Source organism: Gadus chalcogrammus, chromosome 7, assembly GCF_026213295.1.
Source record: "Gadus chalcogrammus isolate NIFS_2021 chromosome 7, NIFS_Gcha_1.0, whole genome shotgun sequence".
In the NCBI taxonomy this organism is placed as follows: domain Eukaryota; kingdom Metazoa; phylum Chordata; class Actinopteri; order Gadiformes; family Gadidae; genus Gadus; species Gadus chalcogrammus.
This window is the reverse complement of record NC_079418.1, coordinates 18,656,589-18,675,414: the sequence shown is the minus strand read 5'-3', so window position 1 is coordinate 18,675,414 and position 18,826 is coordinate 18,656,589. Positions and strand designations below refer to the sequence as shown.

At 46.7% G+C, this 18,826-nt stretch overlaps 2 protein-coding genes across 4 annotated transcripts in view; both read right to left on the bottom strand.

Moving 5' to 3' along the window:
- Positions 1–5,092, bottom strand: part of sod1 (superoxide dismutase 1, soluble) — an 8,020-nt gene extending 2,928 nt beyond the window's left edge. Inside the window, exons 1-3 of one of the 2 annotated variants that reach the window (XM_056593963.1) lie at positions 4,927–5,092; positions 796–892; positions 580–649 (exon numbers count right to left, since the gene is read on the bottom strand). In XM_056593963.1, coding sequence (XP_056449938.1) covers positions 580–649; positions 796–892; positions 4,927–4,998 — 239 coding nt within the window. In that variant the 5' untranslated portion in view covers positions 4,999–5,092. The remainder of the gene's footprint in view (positions 1–579; positions 650–795; positions 893–4,926) is intronic. The other variant, XM_056593962.1, reaches the window with a different exon arrangement.
- Positions 5,093–5,168: 76 nt separating this feature from the next.
- On the bottom strand, positions 5,169–17,801 carry scaf4a (SR-related CTD-associated factor 4a). 2 transcript variants are annotated; one of them, XM_056593961.1, is made up of 19 exons: positions 17,599–17,801; positions 15,992–16,075; positions 15,812–15,856; positions 15,530–15,691; positions 15,234–15,366; positions 14,763–14,899; positions 14,006–14,602; positions 13,825–13,913; positions 13,649–13,733; positions 13,270–13,440; positions 12,905–12,972; positions 12,616–12,800; positions 12,047–12,147; positions 11,467–11,580; positions 10,532–10,688; positions 10,232–10,341; positions 9,574–9,727; positions 9,312–9,464; positions 5,169–8,362 (listed from the first exon to the last, which is right to left on the bottom strand). In XM_056593961.1, the coding sequence occupies exons 1-19, from the start codon at positions 17,626–17,628 to the stop codon at positions 6,984–6,986; spliced, it is 3,954 nt and encodes a 1,317-aa protein (XP_056449936.1). In that variant the 5' UTR covers positions 17,629–17,801; the 3' UTR covers positions 5,169–6,983. The 2 variants fall into 2 exon arrangements, with proteins under 2 accessions (XP_056449936.1, XP_056449935.1); XM_056593960.1 differs by having other exon boundaries at positions 12,905–12,976; positions 13,271–13,440.
- Positions 17,802–18,826: the final 1,025 nt, after the last annotated feature.

The following is an 18,826-nucleotide window of genomic DNA, read 5'->3' as shown; positions in this document are numbered from 1 at the left end:
AACAAGGGGTTGAAAATGCAGATGACCGTCATAGTGTTCGAGGGATGCATAGTAAGGTTTCAAAATGGCCCAGGAACAGAGCACAGGACATGCAATCACATTCTGCTGGCGCAGCAGCATCTTGCAGGGTTCAAAATGGATACCCGCCAATAGTGGATAGATTGGACCATTTTGCGGGTAAAGAAAAAAAAAAAGCAGGTTCACAAGTTGTTCAAACAAAGAGGGAAAAAAAAAATGTAACCTGATGTGGTCAGCAGTGCTCACAGTAATGCAAGACATTTTGGATAAAAGAGTCCACAAAACGGCAAGATTTTAAGTTAAAATAATAGTTTAGCCAAATAACAGACAAGCAACTCGCATGCAACAATCCAGTATTCAGACCGGTTGAACCGGTCGGGACAAGAGTAAAGCGGAATAAGGATTGGTTGGGTTATGATTCCCACTGGGGCTTACAATAGAGAATACATGCACCAACGGTATTGCAAGACATTTTGGAAAGAAATCCCAAATGTCTGCAAAGTAAATAAGCTTTGAAAAGGAATCATTTCCCCTTGTTGGGTTAATATTGACTCGGCTCACCTGTCTACATCGTTGGGCCCAGCATGGTCCTTTTTGTGGGGGTTGAAGTGAGGACCTGCACTGATGCACCCTAGGGAGGAATACATATATAAATATACATTTAAAAACAGCAAGATGTATCCACGTGGTGTGCATGTAGCAAACAGCTTAGCTTTTACTTAAAATAAAGCTGCTTTGGTTGAAAATAGAGAAAGCAGTTCCGGATCATCTCCTCACCATTAGTGTTGTCTCCAAACGAATGGACGTGGAAGCCATGCTCTCCTGCAGCGAGCCCGGCGATCTGTCCTGAGAGCTTCACGGGAGCGCCGTCACCCTGGAGGACGAGGACAACAAAGCACAGCAGCGTCAGGGAGAGGGGCATGCAAGCACGGTGCGTCAGAACCATGTGACAAGAGAGCGTCAGTTAATACTCAAAAAGGAACTGAAAAACAAGAACAGATATGTAATGCCAGCAAGGTAGTGTATAGTGAATAAAAGCAACACAAATACCAGGATTTGACCCACAGGATTTAGAATCAAAGACTGAAAACACATTTTAAGGACAGCAGTGAAGGATGTTGATGTTTGCATGTTACTTATTCTAAATGCATCCAATAACACAAATATCGAACTGCAGAGACGCAGCCAATATAGAATAATTTGAACCATCAGTGTGTGTTTGCCCCAGGCAACTAAAACAGGAACAAAGTAATCTGATGCCAAGTGGTGAGCCCCCTTCAATGTGTTCGTCCAAGATTATTGGTTCAAGAGGGGCGGGAGTCGGACAAGTGTCGCACGCCAGCCATGACTCGGCAAAATCGGACGACAGTCCAACAGGGCTGGCACCGAATTCTTATGGAAAGCCAAGAAGGCCACAATCCGGACCTAGATTGGCGCGGTAAAAGTGCAAAACCGCACGGAATCCGCACGGAATCCGCACGGAATCCGCACGGAATCCGTACGGAATCCGTACGGAATCCGTACGGAAACCGTACGGATTCCGTACGGTTTGGCAAGAATTCCGTACGGAATCCGTACGGTTTCCGTACGGATTCCGTACGGATTCCGTACGGTTTTGAATGACTAATAGCCGCGGCTATTAGTCATTCACTCCGGCTATTAGTCATTCACTCCGGCTATTAGTTATTCACTCCGGCTATTAGGTATGCAGAACGAGCCCCTCCCTCTTCTTTGCTTGACCACCAAGTTTGGCTGTCTAACCAATCAGAGCTGCAGTGCCTCGATGTTTCGCTGTAACATAAAGCTGTGTTGTCTTTACTAGTTTCACTACAATGTAATGACCACCATTAGCTAGTGGAAAATACATTTGTGTCTAGTACAGTGATATATTTGTATATGTTAGGCTATATATTGAGATGGCAGTGTGCGAAATACCCGACAATATTCGGGGATGTCCTCATCCCCAGATTGTTCTCGATATGCAGTAGCCAGCTAGGCCATAACATTAAATAACGTGAACATGAACTGAATAAATGCCAGGTATATAGCATATCGGAGACGGGCACACAATCAGTGCATTTGCAAATGAGAGCCTGCAGTATGACCGATCTTGTGGCATGTGGTCGGAGAGAGTCGTGTGTGTGTGTGTGTGTGTGTGTGTGTGTGTGTGTGTGTGTGTGTGTGTGTGTGTAGAGCAAGTTGTTGAAGGAAGTGTTTCTACTTGACGTTACAATATTTCATGGATGCAAGCAAGCCAAGACAATCAATCTATATCTATAGCCTACATGACAACACACACACACACACACACACACACACACACACACACACACACACACACACACACACACACACACACACACACACACACACACACACACACACACACACACACACACACACACACACACACACACACACACACACACACACACACACGCACACACACACTTTAAACACACTGGTAAAGCAATAGGAGCCTGCATTGGCTAAAGTTTTTGCGATGCGCGTTATTTTATAACAGGGAGGGGCAAAGTTGTGCATTACATTGATCCTGAAAGCCTATGTCCTAGAATAATTAATTTGTATTCCGTTTTAGGCCATCTCACTAAAGGTCACTTAAATGTAGCCTATTTAAGCTCACCAAGTCCAGTATTCAGAATGAAAAGCATTTATTCACAAATACGTTCTATTTTTTTGACAAGCGGAGCCAACAGTCATGTGCAAGTATGCAAATTAGCCATGTGCGCAAAACAGAATAGACGCAATGAACTGATTGTTGTGCATTGTGTTGGATATGTAGGCTGTTTGTGGTTGTTTGTGGTCTTAGTGAAACAGTCTTGCCTTGGAGTTGGAGAAGTTGGAGTGATTGTGTGAATGTGGCTGCGAGAGAGAGCGCACCTGCCGTGGTGATGTTGGGCTTGTAATGGGGGCTTATATGTGATCAATGATGTATCTGTCTGATCGTATTAGCTGTAGATGGATGGTTAAATAATGTCACAAGATCGGTCATACTGCAGGCTCTCATTTGCAAATGCACTGATTGTGTGCCCGTCTCCGATATGCTATATACCTGGCATTTATTCAGTTCATGTTCTTCTGAGTGCGCAAGAACTGTGCCAATTATTGTCGTGTTTGCATTGTAATGCACAACTTTGCCCCTCCCTGTTATAAAATAACGTGCATCGCAACAACTTTAGCCAATGCAGGCTCCTATTGCTTTACCAGTGTGTTTAAAGTGTGTGCGTGTGTGTGTGTGTGTTGTCATGTAGGCTATAGATATAGATTGATTGTCTTGGCTTGCTTGCATCCATGAAATATTGTAACGTCAAGTAGAAACACTTCCTTCAACAACTTGCTCCACACACACACACACACACACACACACACACACACACACACACACACACACACACACACACACACACACACACACACACACACACACACACACACACACACACACACACACACACACACACACACACACACACACACACACACACACACACGACTCTCTCCGACCACATGTCACAAGATCGGTCATACTGCAGGCTCTCATTTGCAAATGCACTGATTGTGTGCCCGTCTCCGATATGCTATATACCTGGCATTTATTCAGTTCATGCTCATATTATGACCTGGCTACTGCATATCGAGAACAATCTGGGGATGAGGACATCCCCGAATATTGTCGGGTATTTCGCACACTGCCATCTCAATATATAGCCTAACATATACAAATATATCACTGTACTAGTCACAAATGTATTTTCCGCTAGCTAATGGTGGTCATTACATTGTAGTGAAACTAGTAAAGACAACACAGCTTTATGTTACAGCGAAACATCGAGGCACTGCAGCTCTGATTGGTTAGACAGCCTTCAAACTTAAGGTGCGAACACACCAAGCGCGTTACTCGCGTACGACGCGTATAAAATTGGCAATTTTTCCATAGGGAACCATTGGTTTACGCGCGTATGAGACGCGTACACGCGTAAAGCAACATTTTACTCGCGTTAGTGGTCAAGCAAAGAAGAGGGAGGGGCTCGTTCTGTATACCTAATAGCCGGAGTGAATAACTAATAGCCGGAGTGAATGACTAATAGCCGGAGTGAATGACTAATAGCCGCGGCTATTAGTCATTCAAATCCGTACGGAAACCGTACGGATTCCGTACGGAATTCTTGCCAAACCGTACGGAATCCATACGGAATCCGTACGGTTTCCATACGGTTTCCGTACGGATTCCGTACGGATTCCGTGCGGTTTTGCACTTTTACCGCGCCATTCTAGGTCCGGATTGTGGCCTTCTTGGCTTTCCATAAATTCTAGGCTAGGCCTGGCATCATTCAACATTTTAAACGTATTGCAATTGAAAAAGCTACACACCCTATGTACACTGTTTGGTTGAGGTTAACGTTTAGATCTAGTTAGTATAAAGCGTAGAACAAAAGCAGCTTAGAATGCGGGAAACTTCGCGGGAAACACTGCAAGAACAAAAGCACCTTCAGGGCGACAATGTCACGTTAATATTTGACAAAATAAGAGTAGCTCGAGTACAGCCGTCATTGGTGGTCAAAGGTTGTGGTTGTAACCGAGTGCTACTAGCGGGTCCAGTGTCCTCGACATGGCGAGGTTTTGTAACCGAGTGATTGTTTTTGCGAGGTTGCTATCTTTTTGACGTAGGTGCATATAGATATACATGCGCAAAGGTATATGCAATTTTGCATAAATAAACTACACGCATTGGATTTAGGCTAATTTCGTAGATGTTTAATGTGAAACAAGCTACGTTTTAGCTTGAATGACCGAAGTTCACCAATGCCGTGAAACGCATGTGGACGAACGACCACCTACGCATAACAACGATCTTTACATCGTGATTTATATCCATATATACATTACCTCTTGTTCAAAGAAAACAGTTCCGGTAACGTCCCCGGTTCCCTTCAACACACAGACAGCCTTCAGCACCATTTTTAAAGAAATGTCACTGTATTCACCGTTCGTTCTACAGAGTTGGTGAAGTGTCTTGCTAGCGAGGGGATTATGGCCGGGTGGGTCATCTCAAAATTGTTGGAGTCGTCCAATCGTTGATGAGTAGCGTCACGAATAAAACGGGATTTCATTGGTCAGAGATTGAATAACCTAAAGCTGCGCGCGCACATGCAAAAGCACACCCAAACACAAATATACACACACGCACATAGACAGGGATAAGTCTAAAAAACGACCGTTATATCGATAAAAACCGAGGAACTTCCTTGATTATTAGCATGGATTTCCTTATTCAAAGTCAATATTTTTTAGTACAGGGAAACAATAAATAATTTATTCAGTCTGTAATAATTAATTGTGATAGCCAGACTCATGTCCAATTACAAGATTTGCCTGGCTCTATCTGGGTAAAGGTAAAAAAAAAAAAAAGGAGGCTGACTACAGATCACACCAAAAGGAAATATGAAAAATAACTTGGTAGAAAAATAGTTTATTAAAAACAATTTCATCTAGCTGAAATACTGTAATTTCATGTCTATGTTTTATTGTTAATTTCCAATCATAGAAACATCTCAACTTTCAAAATCAGAAGCCGATTAAAAACATGAAAGCAAAGGGCCGGTGTATGTTTTTGTATTTGCGACTTTCAAACATAGTTTGTGAGATCAAAGCATATACACAGCAGTTTTCCAACTTATTCGGTTTAAAAAAAAGTGTTAAAGGCATGGGGAATACCTTAAATATTAGCAAATTCTTGCCAATTACAGTACATATGTTCATCTGACATTTTTTTGGAACTACCCAACTCGGTAGTGGACTGTCTATCTGATAATATTATGGATGAGTTATTCTTCAAGATGCAGTAGATATAAATGTCTATGCATATCCTTGGAGTGAGAGCCAAGAAATGTGATTCACTCCTAAACTCAACATTGTCTTTCTAACCCTGAATTTTCACTACAAGTGGAAATATTCTTGATGCTGGAACACTTTAGCAGCTGCACTTCACAGGACAGTTACGAACTACAATTTCATCCACACCGTGACAGGAAATGTAATTGAAATGAAACATTGCACTGTGTAGTGTCAGGTATGACCATTCAAAAAGGATGAACAAGTGCACTCAATGATGCGTTTGTAATGTGACAGCAGAGAACATGACATGTGGGATGCCAAACATTTATAAAACAATTCATAAAAAAATAACAAATACAAAGATGATCGTTTTTTTCTTTACTTCATTTGAACCTAATATTAAAATGTGAAGGGTTTTGTTCATTTCCAATGCCACACTATTTGCTTGTAATTTGTGTTTACAATACAGCAGTGTGAGTGGTTACCAGAATACAACAAGAATAAGATGAAAATGGGATACAGTGAATGCAAGACACACTTGAAAAAAAAAAACATGTGTTGTGTAACTCAATGTCCACATTAAACATATCAGATAGCCTGAAATCGCTGACATTTCAGAAACCTCAAATAGTGGGGGAACTGACATGCATGCATTCCACGAGTTGCTTCATACTCCGATTGAAATAGGAAGTGCACTCCGACCCACTTCGGGTCAGAATGTACTAATTTTGAGTCACTTTAGATCAAGGCGTCTGCTAACTGTAAATGTGTCCCTATTTCTGACAGCTTATTTCTAAATCGGTCGCTTTTCAATCCAATTGACATCACCACCACTTTGTTCAAAAATGAAGACCATGAAATTCAACAAAGGGTAATGCAGCATGTAAACCAGTTTTGCCTACAAATCAATACTACTTCTGTCGTTCTCCTCTGCCTAAAACATTTAAACGACCACCTTACCAATCTCTCCAGGCCTCTCCATTTGATGTCTATTGAATATTTTGTCAGGGCTTGGGAGTCAGAATTGTCAAATATTGTCCGTCTTTAACCATTAGATCTTAGCAGGGAAAATGGCTTGGAAGTAGGTCCGCATGTGATTCCTCTGTGGCCTATGTGCTGTCACTTTGAGAAGGCTCTGAAGGGGCTGGAACTCGAGCGTCACAAGGTTCTGATTGTGTCTTTTGCTCAGAGGGTTCACTAACCAACTGCTCGCTGGGTTTCCCGGGGAGTTCCACAGCCACAGCAGCAGCCACAGCAGCAGCAGCAGCAGGTTCTGCGCTCTCAGAGTTACGGAGGACGGCCATGTTTTCCAGTTCAGCCAGCCGATCGTCGTTGTCCCAGCGTGAACTTCTTTCTCTTTTTTCGGACCGCCGCGGCCTGTCCTTGTCTTTGTTCTCCGATGCTCTCCTCTCTCCCCTCCCCCTTTCTCCTCCGTCGCCCCGCCCGCGTTCCCGCTCTCCCTCCTCGCCCCGCCCACGGTCCCGGTCCGCCTCCGGGCTGCCCCGCCTCTCTCTCCGGTCATGACGCTCCCGGTCCCTGTCCCGATCCCGATCTCTCTCGGGATCTCTGGGCCTCTCTGGGTCCCTGACTCTCTCCGGATCCCTAACCCTCTCCGGATCTCTGGGCCTCTCGGGATCCCTGGGCCTCTCGGGATCTCTGGGCCTCTCCGGATCCCTGGGCCGATCCTGATCCCTGACCCTCTCCGCATCTCTGGGCCTCTCTGGATCCCTGACTCTCTCCGGATCCCTGGGCCTCTCTGGATCCCTGACCCTCTCTGGATCCCTGACCCTCTCTGGATCCCTGACCCTCTCCGGATCCCTGACCCTCTCCGGATCCCGGGGCCTCTCTCGATCCCTGTTGCGATCCCTGTCCCTGTCCCGCTCTCCGTCCCGTTCCCTCTCCCGGTCCCTATCCCAGCCTCCTCCCCTGGCGTTGCCTCCTTCTTCCTGCCAGCCGCCGAGACGCTCCCTCCCGTCGCCCGCCCTCTCCCCTTCGGGCCCCCGGCCGCCGTCGAACGGACGCCTCCCCGCTCCGAAGCCCCGCTCCCTCTCCCGCTCCCACTCAGCCTCCGGCTCCCTGAACCCGGGCCGGCCGCCCCTGAAGGGCCCGTCGTCCGGCTCCTCGGCCCCGGGCGGGGGCCCCGCCGGTCGGACAAACTGGGGCGGAGGAGGGAGCCCCGGCGGGGGAGGGGGGCCGTGCGGGGGGAAGGGTCCCCTCATGATGTGGGGCGGCATCATCCCGAAGCCTCCCGGGAGGGGCGGGGGCAGGTCGTGGCGCATCATGGGCATGTGGGGCCCCCGGGGCAGCATCTGGGGCAGCATGGGGGGCATGTTGGGATGGAGGGGTCTCGGGCCGTGGGGGGGAGGGAACCGCTGCATGTGGGGCGGGGGGAGACCCGGGGGGCGTTGAAGGGGTATGATGCCAGGCCGGGCCCCCAGCAGCCCCCCGATAGGGGGGAGGGTTCCCGGTGGTCCGCTCCCCTGGGGACCTGGAAGGAGACGCCACGGAGAAGAAGCTTTAGTCGGCACATCGGGACTCGTTAGGCTCCTCAGAAAACAGAGCCAGCGACTTGTAGTTCCTCACTTTGTTACTGGGGCAACGGACTACCTTTATGTTCTTAACAGGACATTTATATCTCCCTCTCTCCTTTAGAATGCTGGTTTAAGGTATCAGTCTGAGAACCAGAGATTATCTGCTTCTAAAGGTGTCTTTCTGCAGCAATAAAAATAATATTGCAAATATATAAATAAGGCTACATTTGGACTCAGCAAATGCCTATGCATATCATTTGGTAACAAGAGTAACCAAATGAATGTAATCTAATTGAGGAGTGAACATAGTCATAACGGCGATTACATTAGGGATGAGTATTGTACCGAGCCCCTTGAGGGTCAGGCAATACGTTTTATAGAACTGATTCTATAGAATAATTTGCACCATCAGTGTGAGTTTGCCCCAGTCAACTAGGACAGGAACAAAGTATTCTGATGCCAAGTGGTGAGCCCTCTTCAATGTGTTCGTCCAAGATTATTGGTTCAAGTGGGGCGGGAGTCGGACAAGTGTCGCACGCCACCCAATGACTCAGCAAAATCGGACGACAGTCGAAGAGGGCTCGCACAAATTCTAGGCTAGGCCTGACATCCTACAACATTATAAACGTATTGCATTGAAAAAGGTACACACCTCTCTCTCTCTCCCTCCCTCTCCCCCCCTCTCCGAATGCTTTATTTACACATTTATTATGGATACAAACATAGAATTAAACTTCATGAACCACATTATGAACCAATTATTGCACAGCCTGATGAAGACAGCATGGCAGCATGGTTGAACCAGCCACACCTCTGAGACTACGCAGAGAGCAGTGCCTCGTGCAAATGAACACTGTTCCCCCGCACCCCTAGTCATCTGAAACAGTACACCTAGCTTAGACTGACCCATGGGTCCCATCTGGTTGTTATATGGGTGCGGCCCCTCCGGCCTCTCGTCACCGTTCCTATTGGCCAGTCCAGCTGGGTCCATGGAGAGGTCCTCGACCCCTTGCCCAGGGGGAGGCGGTCCTAGAGGCATCCCACCTGCATGGGGGTAACCTGACGGGGGGCAAATGCTAAGGTGAGGGAGAACCGCTCAACAGTGCGATAGGACACAAACAGAAGAGACAGACAGGGGCTGCAGGCTCCTAGTGCTGACTACCGCTACCTGCGGGCATCTGCATGCGGTTGAACCCGGGTCTGATGAAGGGCGGCGGGGGGACGCCGGGTGGGAAGGAGGGCGGCGGCATGCCCATGGGCCCAGGATAGCCCGGCGGCTGCAAGGAACCGGGGCCCACCATCGCCAGCTGCCCCGGGGGACCCTGGGAAGGGGGACAGCCATCAAAGTCAATACGTGAAAGTTCCAGTGCATCCATGCGACGAAAGCACCGGTGAGCGGTGGTCACCGGTGCTTTCGTCACACGGATGCACTGTGAACAGTGGTCACTGACCACTGCTCACAGCACTGTGTAATCATCTGAGTCACCACCAGGAGTGGCTATCTGTTTTAACCTTCTAGTGTTATGGTCAGTAAGAGCTCAGCCTTGGAGGAGGCATCATAAAAGGTAAGACGCGGCATCAGGACGGGTACTACATTTACATTTACAGTTGGGCATTTAGCAGACGCTTTTATCCAAAGCGACTTACAATAAGTACATTTGTCATAAGAAGTGCATCAATACATCGCTGTCGGTACAGAAAGGATGTTCATAGAACCAAGTGCAAGTACCACAATCGCTAGGCTAATCAATTCCCCGTGTTACAGCCATGATAGCAGCTACTGCAGTTGCTACACAGTACTAGCGATGGCTCACGGGCTACCAGACCTGGGGCGGGTGAGCCGGTGGAGCCGATGCGTCCTGGTTCTGAGCAGGCTCAGAGCGCCCGTTGTGAGGGAGCTCTCCCTGCGGCTCCAGGCTCGTCACTCCTTTCCACTCTGACAGGACGAATGGAATAAAACCAATTATTATAGATAGGCTAAAAACATTATTGCCGTTTATTTATTTTTAATGAACGGCAAGTCATAAGATGCAACCAATAAACCCCATTACTGTAATAGAATCAATAGGAAACATGGGGGGGTACAGCTACTGGGGCTCATGGCTGAAGGGCTCTTCGCTGCTCACCTGGGGATAGAGTGTCGACGTCCAGCATGCCCCCTTCCTGGATGTCCTCGAGCTGGTCCTCCCTGATCTTGGCCCAGGGTATGTAGGTGACCCCCAGCTCCACATCCCAGAGGGGCTTCAGGTCCGGCTTGATGCCTTTGTTCAAAGCCCACGCGATCTGTCAAAAACAGAACGCTCAATCAACGACATGGACGGTGATTAACGTTCACATCAACCACATGTGATGACAAATAGGTGAGGCCATTCTACGACAGGGAAATACCCGTTTACATACAATACAACTTTATTAATCCCACTAGGGGCAATTAGTTTGAGCAGCTTGTATACAGACACAGTAACAATCAAACAACAAATACACATCCTCTCTCATTCAATCTACAAGAAATAGACACATCTCCTTATGAAGCATTAGTTTTCTTGTAATGATTACTTTCTCTTTCCTATGAAGTAAAGCAGTAAATTCCTGTATCCAAGCCTATATATCCTGTTTTATTCGGTTATTATAATGCCCTCACAAAAACAGTTCAACCGAGATAATTCTAGTTGCCTCGTTCTCTCCGAACAACGATTCAACCGGTCGACCTTTAGGGTCCCGCCGTGTTCTGCATTATAAAATCAAATCCTTATAATGATTTAATTAATCAATTCAATCTTTTTTGTAACTAAATCAAATATTATCGTTAAATCAATTGGTAAAAAGTACTTGTGGCTTCATTTAGGAAAACATACGATTGCTTTAACCTGTTTCAGATGAATATAGGAGTACCTTTCCATCTTCCTTTCTAGGCTGATCGTTAGACTCAGCAAGATACTTTTACAATTTAACTCGCGCCTCTGGTATCTAACAAACGCTTACGGACATTTTAGCGACTACATCGATCAGATGGACTGATCTACGAGTGAGGCAGAGTGCTGCAGGAAGGGTCCTCCCGTACCTTAATGGCCTTCTGGTTGACCTTGTGGTTGCCTCGTCCAAGCTTCTGCAGGGCCCTGTAGGCGTCCTGTCGCTCCACCATGACGATGTAGGCACAGCCACGGGGCGGGATCATCTGGACCGGGCCCGCAAAGCACAAGACATTAGAAATCTGGCGTGCTTTGAATACATTGCACATAAACTCATCAGTGGGAGATAAACAAGAGCCACCTGAGAAAAGCTGTCTACCTGAACAATTCATTCTATTTGAATCCCTGTCCAGTTCTTTCTGCTCTGACCCCCTATTTCCCCATTAGGAATTAAAGGTGCTTCTGTACACAAGGTTTAAATGTTTGTATTGGACAGTCCCTGCCTCCGACAGTTTAAATATATGACCGCTTCCGACTCATTTCCGACCAGTCAGGTCATCTCTTCCGTGATTGGCTCGGGGGGAATCCGTCGCTCACCCTGTCAATCCCCAGGTGTGTATTTTGTTCAGTTCTAAAACCTTGCTCTCTTCTACTCTTTCCTGCTCTCCCTTGCAGAACACCTTTCCTTTATCTCAGAACACAAGTCGGGCGGCGCGAGGCGCGCGGACGTACGTTGATGGAGTCGATGGGTCCGAACTCCTCCAGCAGACAGGCCACGTCCTGCTGTTGGGTCCTCTTGTCCAGCTGGCCCACCCACAGAGTGGTGCTGCACACTGGGAGGAGACGAAGGGGATCAGACGGGCGCAATGAAACGGCAAGCACTCGACCGTTCAGTTTGAGACTCCGTTACAAGAAACCCTATCTGAAGCCCATAACCGTCGCCTGGTGCAGCGCGACAGTGCAGCGTTGGCCGTTATCCTCGTAGTCATTCTATAAAAACTGTGTACGCTAACCAAACAACTACTGCTCAGTGTATTAATTAATCGTTCAACAGGAAATGAATCAATTGATACTTATTTGTGACTAATTCAAAAAAAAATATTTGCTGCTTATTGCTTCATATAGAAAAATATACGATTGCTTTTCACGGTTTCAGATGAAAATAGGAATATCTGTTATTAATTTTTCGTGCCCCTGGTATCTCCCAAACGCTCACGGACATTTTAGCAACGACATCCATCAGACGATCCGTCAGACTGAACTACGACGACCACAACCCCTCGTTCCACGAGGACACTCACCGCTCAGGGTGTCGGCGATGGGCGGCGGGAGGCCTTTCTGCCGCCGCTCGCGCTCCTTCTCCCTCTCCTGGCGCTCCGCCGAGCGGGAGTGGGGGGAGTGGGGACGCCGGTCCCTGGAGCGCGAGCGCCGGTGTCGGGAACGTCGCGTGCGGGAGGTGGAGCGAGAGCATCTCCTCTTGGGAGACCTGGAGAGCGAGGACAATGATGATGATGATGATGATGATGATGATGCACTGTGGCCATTTTATTTCAACCCTCTTATTTTAAAATGGGTTGCCAGATTCTTTACCTGGAGCCAGAGAGGGACCTGCGGCCGTGGCGGCTTTCCCTGAAGCCAGATCGCTCCACTTCCATGTCCTGCAATCAAGAAAAAAACCGACCCAAGCAAAGGAGTCAGGAACCCTCTTGACAATGGATTTCTCTAAGGCAGACTTTTCTATTGTGATATCCAGTGTCTGGTTACCAGACAAAGAAAATCGCAAAAGGAAAGCCAGCCTTACAAACAGGGCCAATCTTAAGATTGTGCATACTGTTGAAAGCTGGAATTGTGATGCGATAGTGGGATACAGTATTCTTAATAGATCATTTCTGGTGTAAAATCTGAATGGCAGAATGTTTCAATGAGAATAGGTTGTGGTCATTTGTTTTTAATACCTGTGGCGCTGCATTATGGGATGGATATGCCCCCCCTGGAAAGCCCGGAGCCCCAGCAGAGCCAGGCATGGGAGGACCAGATGCGGCCTGCCCCATAGGAGACATCATCCCTGGTAAGAGGCGCCCTGGTGGCATGCCGTATCCCAGGAGCTGCCCATTGGGAAGCTGAGCCTGGGAAAAGAAGAGGATCTGGTCCATTATTTGTTCATTACAGAAAATATCTAAAAAAAAATTAGAAAATAAATAAAAACGTTTTTCTAAATCTAGAATCATGGGTTTAGAATTCAAATTGTAATGCTCAAACAAGGCGTTCCCTGTCCATCTATCCATCTATAAAGTTAAAAGCATGGTGGGTTTATAATGAGGCGGGACTGGTTACCTGCTGTGATGGATCTTGCGTGGTGCCCATCATCTGTGATGAGAAGCGTTCCATGTTCTGGTGGAACCCTCCGGGCTGCTGGATACTTTGACCGAAGAAAACAAGATGAACTTTGTGTATTATGTTCTGTGTCTTAAATTCTACCAGACTGTTGCTTTAATGGCCTGGCGTCTTACCTTGAAGGCTGGGATGACAAGGCCTCTTCTTTTTTGGTTTCTTCCCCAGCTTCTGGCTCGTCATCATAGTCGAAGCGGTCCAGTAGTTTCTAAGACATACAGAGTTAACAGTGAATCGTTAATACGGTTGTTTTTTTTAGCAAAAACAGGTTCACTGCTGCATTTGGAAGTAAAGACTCACCCTGTCGAAGGCTGCCTTCTGCTGGGCCGTCTGGGTGGACAGAGGAGGATGCAGGGCACCCATGCCCAGACCGGGAAGGAAGTTATGGGCCTGGAGCTGAGGCTGGGCCTGGAGGTGGGGCTGAGGCTGGGCCTGGGCCTGGAGGTGGGGCTGAGGCTGGGCCTGGAGGTGGGGCTGAGGCTGGGCCTGGAGGTGGGGCTGAGGCTGGGCCTGGAGGTGGGGCTGAGGCTGGGCCTGGAGGTGGGGCTGAGGCTGGGCCTGGAGGTGGGGCTGAGGCTGGGCCTGGAGGTGGGGCTGAGGCTGGGCCTGGAGGTGGGGCTGAGGCTGGGCCTGGAGGTGGGCCTGTTGGTAGGGTTGTGTCAGGGTCGGCAGATGGGATTGTGGCTGGGCCGGTAAGTGGGGCTTGGGCTGTAGGTTGGGTTGTGGTTGGGCCTGGAGTTGAGGTTGGGGGTGGGCCTGGAGGTGAGCCTGGAGGTGAGCCTGGAGGTGGGTGTGAGACTGGACCTGGAGGTGGGGTTGGGGGGGTGCAGGCTGTGTGCGAGTCTCCATCGGGGGCTTCAAAGGCTGCTGCTGAAAGTTCTGGAGCATCTGTTGAAGCTGAAAAATAAGAAATGGAGGTCCCGTCATGTATCACAATCACTGAACAACCAAAGAAGGAATGAAAGTATCAATCCTGCAGACAACTACGACAAACAAAAACACATTCAAACAAGAACCTGGGCCAAAGACTCGGGTGAACATGCATGCATGCACAAACCTGTTGTCCCTCTGAGGACTGAAAGAGTTGGGCCACGGCGGCCAAGGCATCAGAGTTTGGCAGCTGAGGGATGGCCGCCATGGTGGAGTGTTCCACCACGGGAACCATGGGTTCTTTGATCGGAGACGGAGGAGAGCCTGCAAGGACACGCACATCGACAGCTGTGAGGAACGCAACAGCACACACGAGCGCATGGATGGTTCAGCTCATGTGTGAACGCATTGTAGTGAAACATGGGACCAGTGGGATTCATCCAATGTTTGGAACCAATAAGTCTAACTTATTATAGTCACGTTGGTGAACGATGACCTTTTATGAATGCATTTACTTGTATGGAACCTTCCAGTGACAAAACGACTCTCACCCTGCAGTTGAATTCCCTGCATCTCCAAAATATCACAGACAAATATAAAATACTTTAAAATACATCCAGAGTATACACAGACATGAGGGCTATTCCGAACCATTTACCTGGGTCGTCCATGCTCAGAAAGCTGGAAGTCCCGCTGGCAGATCCAGTGGCCTTGGCCAGGAGAGGCTGTATGATCTCTATCTTAAACACTCCGTTCTTCTGCCACAGGTTGAGCACCCGCACCAGTTTGCTCTACACACAGGAAGCAAGGGTGCAAACATACTCTGCTTAGATCCGGCATCCTGCAAAGGTATGTGGCATTCTTCCTATGCATCACCCAATACAACCCGTTTCATTTCGAGTAGTGGAACCGATATGCCTGTGCCGTGATTACATTTAAAGATCAGAATCGTACCCTATCCTCCATTGGGCAGAGGCAGAGGTTGTCAAACGTTCCGTTGATGTTCTTGGTGAACCTGGGCCCAAACACGTCCTTGTCGGCTCCAAACTGGTGCCTGGACTGCCTCACTATGGAGTCCACCACGTAGAGGCCAGATACCTTGTACTCTGGTTTGCACTGGAGGAAGAACGAGAGAACGACGATCAGAGGTCACCGCTGATACTTTACGTGTCAGTTAGCGTATTGTTCGCTTCTGAAAGGGGTTGACCCATCTTTTTATTAGTTTGTTGTGCTCACCTTTTTGACAAACTTTTCGACAATCTGAACCACATGCTTGTACAGCTGAGGATGAGATGAACCAGAAATATTGGTGTTAATAACAAAAACAACACAACTAACTCCTGTGACAGTTCAGTATAGCCACAGGATGCTTGCGATGACTAGACACTGTATAGTGGATGACATGTTCCTCCATACCTTCATTGCTTTTATGGCAGACTTGGTGATGGAGACCATCTTGGCCCGAGAGATGGGTGGCTTGGCGTCCATCAGAGAAAACAACTAAAGTAGGAGAATGAGTGGGAAGAAGACAGGATTGAGGGAATGAGTTAAAGTGAGAGTCTTCACATTTAGGTCAGTGTCATGCATATTTCTAAACATCTCATGCATCTTTGTTGTGTGGGTGTTTACATTTCAAGTCGAAGGTCTAGGGAGCCAATATTTAGAGATTTCAAAGTTGATTGCTTTCAAGCAGAAAAGCTCACCATAATCTCTTCACAAAACTGTGATTGCAGCTGTAAGTGTACTACTAAACGCATAGACACGTGGACTCTTTTTGTTGAAACAAAACTACAACCAAATCTTAGGTTATTTTAGAGACTTGGAAATCACTTATAACAACAATTGTTCTACAGTTGTGTATCCAATTGTAATTCAAACCAGCTAGGAAACCCCAGTCGGGTAACGCATGCTCGCTGTTGTGAATTAGTGAGTAATTAGTCTTCAGTTCTGTAATGTGAATACTTTGGGTGTTGAGTCAACCTGCCCTGACATTGGTTGTACATCTCCATAAATATTAAAGACGAAGGTACCCTTCAAATCGAGGGTTTGAAATAATAGTTACAGTGTGCAACTTTGAAGCTGGTGAGTGATTGGAGACTACATTCATACAATTCAAACTCGTATTACCATGACAGAATAACTTGTCGATAAATACAATATCAATTGCCAACTTAATAAATGTATACTGCAGTTCAAAATATGTCTGTTTTGCATTCCATGCGAGATATTTATTTTGATACTTCTGTTTTACTGTTACAAGGTAGACCTATAGGTTGTCAATTAAAAACATGTCTGCTGCAAGCACATTTTCAGCAATCAATGTGAATCCACTTTCTTGCAATTGATGCCCGTGAACAAACACAACAGCATTAAAAACAACAAATACATTGCTTAATATGAAGGTGCACAGAAGTTGCGATGATCATGTATTACAGTAACGTGGGTGTGAGAGCAAGTAAAGATAAAATTAAATCTCGTGTATATCACAATCCACACAGCTGAATTACCCGAACTAGCACCTCTGAGTTGGAAACATCACCCCAAAAAACTCAAACACTTGGCTCAGGTATACAGTCATTAAGGAACACCAAGGAATGCCCGCTGCTCATCCACTGGCGTACATGGTCGATGAACAACATCATACATAATCTTGTGTTGTGCATTTGTGGCCAAGGATGATTGCACAAAGCATTAATTGGGAGAAGAAGCTTCATCTTATGCTAGCAACTACACTGTTGATCCGCTCTACCCACACTCGCTGGCGGCCAAAAGGCGGCTAGCTGGTTCGAGTGAACTTTGTACTAGCTACAGCCACAATGTTTACATCGCATTGAACACTCAGATCTATTCGTTCAGATGGATGATCGGTGTTTCCACTTGTGCACATCCGATTGTTGCAGATGTGCACAAGCGGTACACCAATGCAGGTAGTTAGCCAATTAAAGAGCACACCAACTCATTGTGTTCGGCCTGCTAGTGCATGCTAGAAAGCTTCATGGCATAGTCAATGTATCATAGCATACCTCTTGGTTAAAGGCGTTAACGGCTTCCATGGCTGCCCGACGTTGCGGGTGTTAACCCGGTTCACCCAAGTCACCCGGTTATTGTGCTGTTTGTTTAGGGCAGGATTGGCTCAACATGTCCGGTTAGAATGCTTAACGTTAGCTAGCCTAGCTCCAACGCCGTGGGGACTTGCGTCGGCGCATACGGTGCAAAGCAGGATGGGATTTATAGTGGGTCGGTGTTTGTCCGCCGGGGGGCGCTACACTCACACTATATAGCAAAGTTGTGGATTTATTTTAATGAAGGTTTCCATTTTAAGCACCAAACCCCCACAGCTGTATAGTAGAAATATTAGACTTGAAATATGTGTACTTATTTTTATTTTATTTGGTGTTGTTGAACTGACCTGATTTTTGAAGCTCAAAAGTTTAAATTAAATCCATAAATAACTGTATGTGCTATATATACAGTGTGTTGCCTGTAGGGGGTGGTAGAACTATATCAGTTGGTTGGGTTCCCATTGCAATGCTTTCTAGTTACCATGCTTAACAATATATGGGTTAACCTATTTTTAAAGCATGGGGTTAAGCGGGGATAGGCAAATGGTTAATATTAGACAGTGTCAAAAGGCAGAAATGAATTAAATTATCCTACAACTAGCCATAGCAGGTATCAGATGGCAATATTATGTGTAAGGCGTTTAGGCTATATATTTAATTTACGAAAGATTAACTTTTGAGCTCCACACAATATACCTTTATATTCTCAATCAAAACTAGTATTACTTGCTATTGATCGATATTACTATACTCTGTTATGTCAATGTGTGAATCCCGCTCTTGTGCGTTTGTTAATTCATCCTTGTTTAACAGTTGGAGGTCAATAAAAGACTATCTTGTTTACGTCAATAAAACCTAGGCCTATATTAAAATGCAATTATGGGATTTTAAATTGATCAATCCAAATAGAGCTTCAGCCTTTAAATTCCTGTTCAGGGAAAATAAAGTAAAACAAAAAAAATAAATGTTCTTTATCCATTTATACAGTTTATTGTCCAAATCAACAATTTGCCCTGTCTACATCTTGAACCAGGATTCTTTGTTCGTGGAGGTTCGAGCGCAGCACGATTCGTAATAATGGGCGGAGCTGTCTCCTGGATTCGCTTTCCCTGATTGGATCTCATGTTATCGTAGTTGCTAAATCAGTTTGTTTTTTTTCACAGTAGGACACGCCCACCAGACGACCGGG

Excerpts from the sequence above, each read along its gene's own strand:
- scaf4a (XM_056593960.1), bottom strand. The coding sequence starts at position 17,628 with ATGGAAGCCGTTAACGCCTTTAACCAAGAG. Across the intron at positions 12,977-13,270 it reads TCCCATAATGCAGCGCCACA|GCAGGACATGGAAGTGGAGC; the intron begins GGTATTAAAAAC and ends TTTTTCTTGATT. Across the intron at positions 12,801-12,904 it reads AGGTCCCTCTCTGGCTCCAG|GTCTCCCAAGAGGAGATGCT; the intron begins GTAAAGAATCTG and ends CTCGCTCTCCAG.